This window comes from Callorhinchus milii, unplaced genomic scaffold (genome assembly GCF_018977255.1).
Source record: "Callorhinchus milii isolate IMCB2004 unplaced genomic scaffold, IMCB_Cmil_1.0 Scaffold3, whole genome shotgun sequence".
Taxonomy (NCBI): Eukaryota; Metazoa; Chordata; class Chondrichthyes; order Chimaeriformes; family Callorhinchidae; genus Callorhinchus; species Callorhinchus milii.
The window spans coordinates 67,402,698-67,407,617 of NW_024704744.1; the positions used below are offsets into that span (position 1 = coordinate 67,402,698).

General features: G+C 43.3%; 1 protein-coding gene across 1 annotated transcript; it reads left to right on the plus strand.

Annotated features, from left to right (window-relative positions):
• The first annotated feature begins 315 nt into the window (after positions 1 to 315).
• On the plus strand, positions 316 to 4,920 carry LOC103179294 (complement component C1q receptor-like). The gene has a single exon (XM_007894502.2). The coding sequence runs from the start codon at positions 569 to 571 to the stop codon at positions 2,723 to 2,725; it is 2,157 nt and encodes a 718-aa protein (XP_007892693.1). The 5' UTR covers positions 316 to 568; the 3' UTR covers positions 2,726 to 4,920.

The following is a 4,920-nucleotide window of genomic DNA, read 5'->3' on the forward strand; positions in this document are numbered from 1 at the left end:
AGTCGGTTAACATATGTGATGTGTTTAGGTAAAATCTATTTTTAAACGTTCCCATTTGGGCGCCCTGATGTTTAGGTATAAATGACTCCAGCTGCTGGACTCCAGCTCACTTGAAACACATCATTCCCACGACCTCTCAGCGCTATTGCTCCCTGGGGGAGGGTCTGGGGTTAGCTTGGGACTGGATTCCGAATGCAGCATCTATCTCGAATTGCACGTTAAACACTTAACAATGTCACTTTTCTTTCCCACGGTTGCCAATCTGGATAAGCTTTTGCAACAATCAGAATATAAATAAAACGTCGGACTGCTCGCTCGCCTGATGTTAGGAGTTGGAACAAATTGCATCGGAATGTGTGGACTCTGCAACTTTGCGATTGCAAAAAGTGAGAAAAGGGAATCAATCCACTTCACGATTGTTCCTGGACAAAACCTCACCGGGAAACGCTGGGAACATCATTGAAAGCCATCTAAAACAAAACACTGGAAGGGATCATCTTCGTGGAAGGATGAAAGGTGTTTACAGGGCATCATTTGGGTATTTAATGATACGCAGTAGAGTAAGGGAATGGAATGTGAAGACCATAACTCTCCAGTGACTGGATCTGTTTCCGCTGGAAGCTGTGCTATACCGTGGGAGAATAGTTTACATCACAGGATAAATGGGGACCAGTTAACTCGGTCAAAAGGATATGAAAATACACTGCAGCATTCCTTGCAGACAGTTCCCTCTGAATTTGGCGCTGCTGCAGGACGACCAGACCCTTCCACTTGCTGGCCCAAACCTTCCTTCCAGGAGAGACACCAACCAGTTGGCTCGGGAAGGATGCTCTACTTTGTCCTCTCGGCTTTGCACCTCTGGTCCGGGCCAGTGGAGGGGAAGCTGCCGGTGCCTTCAGAAACGCTGTGCAGCAGCAACGCCTGTTACACCGTGCACTTGGAGAGAAAGCCCTTCCACAAAGCTCTGGAAAGTTGCAAGGCCAACGGGGGCAGCCTGGCAAGCTTGAAGAGTGCAGAAGAGGCCCTTCAGATAGAGGGTCTGCTGGCCAGCCTCCCCTCAGCTCCATCGGGGAACAAGAGCAAGTTTTGGATCGGGCTCCAGCTGCTGCCAAGACACTGTTACCAGCAGCACAAGCCGCTCAGGGGCTTCAGCTGGACAGTGGGAGGCGAGGAGTCCCAGTACTCCAACTGGCGCAGGGAGCCCCAGAGCACCTGCACTGCTCACAGATGTGTCTACATCAGCTACTACTCCAGTGGCACTCTGAATCAGGGAGACCTGAAATGGTCCGACAGTATTTGCTATGCCGGAGTGGAGGGCTACCTTTGCAAGTTCAGCTTTAAAGGGATGTGCCACAAGATCAGCCTGGGTGGCCCGGGTTCTGTAAACTATATTACTCCCTTCAACGCCAAGACTTCTTCGCTGGCTCTGGTACCATTTGGTTCAATGGCAACGGTGTCCTGTGAGAATGGGATCCCAAGCAGCTCGAACTTCGTTATGTGCATGGAAATGAGTCCCAAAGTGTATGACTGGCTGAAGGATGGTCCCTTCTGCACCCCTCCTCCTGCCTGTAACAGTGATAATGGGGGTTGTGCCCACATCTGTGTCAATGATGGACCCAATGGGGATTACCATTGCCAGTGCAGTGAGGGGCACCAGCTGGGGCAGGACCAACGCTCTTGCGTTCCAAGCGATCCCTGCCAAGACCACCCTTGTGAGTTCGGTTGTACCAGCCACTTGTCCGGCTTTGAATGCATCTGCCTGGTGGGCTACGAGCTGGCGGAGAACAAGAAAGATTGCGTGGATACCAATGAATGTGCCCATAGTCCTTGTGATCAACTGTGCTTCAATTCAGTGGGCAGCTTTTGGTGTGATTGCATTGGAGGTTACACCATGGTAAGTGGAGTGTGTCAAGATGTTGATGAATGCTCTGAACGTCCATGTAACCAGAGTTGTCAGAACACAGATGGTTCTTATCAATGTAACTGCAGACACGGCTATGCTACACATGGAGACGGCCATTCTTGCCTTGATATTAACGAATGCATAGAGCATCCCTGTGATGGTATGTGCTCCAACACTGAAGGAAGCTTTGAGTGCTCCTGCAATGCGGGCTACACGCTACATGAGGATAATGTGTCTTGTATCCCGGCGATGAACATCTTGCCCATTGCCACAGTCACTGAGGAAATCTCTGAAACTACAAGAGAAAGTTGGGATCTCGCCACCACAAAATACCAAATGGCTGGTTTCAGTGAATGGCACAGCCCTGTGGTTCGTGTTGTCTCCTCAGTGAGCAATACTGATTTGGAATTGAAAACCATTTCCACCATCGAGCCACAAAATCCACCAACTGGTGGAAATATCAGAGCTTCCAGTGAAGGAAATTGGTCACTGTCTACTATGGTAATGGTAACCCGAACACAGCCTACTGCTGTGGCGGTGGCTCCCAGCCAAATGATCAAAAATAAAGGGGAAGCATGGCTCCTGGCTTGTGTCTTGGGATCTGTGGCAGCTACTCTGCTCCTGGTTTGTGTGGTGGCTCTGGTATTATGCCGTCGCAAAAGGTCAGCCAAAGAGAAAAACACCAATGCTTCCAACTACTATAGCTGGATGCCAGCTGCTGGGTCATCCCCTCCGAGAGCTTTACGCAAATCAACATTAGTGGCCACCAGCACTTCGGCTGACAAACTCAATCACTTTGAGGAAAATCAGACTGAGGTGTAGACTTGAGACTGCAACAAAAGAGGATTGGATAATATTCCCAATATCCTGTGATATTTGTAAGCTTTGAAATTTTGGCACACTTTCAAGCCTTTGATAAGGCCGTTCAGCTTAACTCACATCTATTTCAATTTTGATCACAACCTTATCTATTTTTTTGAAGATGGGATCAAGCACATACAGATGAACACATTGTGAACCTGTAATGTTACTTATTAACTGCTGATCTAGTTTGAGGTGCTTGTGTTGAAGTGTTGCTTTCTGCCCACTTCTGTGATTTTATTGAGGGACATTGTTAGGCAGACAACACTCAGCGCTTCCTTGAACACAACACAAAGCTATAGTTAAAATAGCATGAAGTGTAAAATCAAGTTATGTTTTCAATACGGTACGATTTTGTATTTTGTTTCTGTAGTTAAAAAAGTAACCAGTTACAGCTTTATCAGTTGTAAACACTGTCTCGATGAGCACTGTCATTACTATAACAGAGACTAATAAATTCAATGGTACTTTGTAAACCTTGTGGCGTTGAATGCCCTAGATATCAAAACATAAATGTTCTACGTGAGCGGTGATTCCCTGTTCAGTGCCCATTGCAGAACAATAAGACCATCGACATCAACTCACAGATGCCAGTTATCCCATGTCAGATTATTTTGCTTCTAGGTTGCCCTATTTCTTTTTAAAAGTACACATGATTCGATGGACAAAATCCTTCCACACGTGCAGGTGTGTGTGCATGTGTGCATGCACCAGCTCCCATCAGACACATTTTGCAATTGTAGTAGGCATTTATGCTTCAAACAACCAACAATTATTTCTTGTAGTCTAGTGAAAGGGATGGGTGTTGGGTAATAATTTAAAAGAAAGATAATATTTGAAAAGCAAATGCTTGAAGACATACAGAGAAAATGGGGAGATGAGTTTGAAAGATCTGCCATGATCTAATAACCAGACTGAACTGATCCAATGGCTCCTCTGTTTTCTGTCAGTTAGAGGAACTGGCTCCACTTTGGCCCAGGCACAGGACCAACTATAGGAGGCAGGGAAGTAATGACTTGAATTGTTGAATAAGAAATACGTTGAAATTACTGTAAAGGCTTTCACATTTTCAACAATAATTACAAACTCTATCATCGTGACTATAAATCTCTGCAAGTTCTGCTAACATGAGTAATGTGTTTGTAAACTATATTAAATACACTTACTTTGCATATGCAGATTAGGTTACAATCTAAACTTTCCAATATGATTCATATGCAGTAAATATTTTCTGGCACAGACAAATTGTCTCAATTTTGGGTAAATCCAATTTAGAAAAATGTGGTATCCATCAATATTAACCCTTTCTTGTGTTACATTAGCCAAGCACCTTTCATTCAGTTTATACCTATTAGTATTTGAACTCACCTTAGCCTTGAGATCATTTTATCTTAAAATCTAAGATCACCAGAATTGTGGACAATCCCTAAATTCAGTTTGAATTTTAAAGATTTTTTAAGGACAGTGAAAAAATAGCTTCCAAATTAAGAATGAGTTAAGAATTTTCCACAATTCTGTGCAATCTTACATTTTAAAACAGAATATGCTTACTGACATAGACTAAATGAAGTTTCAGCCTGTTGCTTATTAACTAGCCTTTCTGTTAACCTTTTGATACATGTAAGAGCACTGTTTACATAAATTGGTTTATTCTGATGTGGAATGCTTGATCAATTGCTAAAACAATTTTGTCAAATACCTTACTGTTGGTTAGCTAATGATATAAAAATAAGCAAAAAGTCTCTATTTGATTTAATCCATGTTTGATTCTGAATTAGCTGATCCCAGCCATAATAATGATAGGGGCATGCAGATAGCCTCTGTATCTCTGGCTACAAAAGGAATCAAATGGAAAGGTTTCTACACTTAACTAGTATGAAATGTTATTTGCTGGGTGTTTTCTAATATCGAGTAAGAATTGTATTGGGCTTGACTTTGACACCCGAGCTTTACATGGCTTGTCATGGAAGAATGGTCATTTGGTTATGTGCCAACGTCCGTGGAACTGGAATTAGAATGAGTCATCACATTCAAGAGAAAGAATCAACATTTTTTAATCACAAGATTGTTTTGCATGAAGTTTGAAACGAAACCACGATTGAACCAACAATTCCATGTTAATTGTACAATCAGTGTAATCTTGTAATAAACATTTT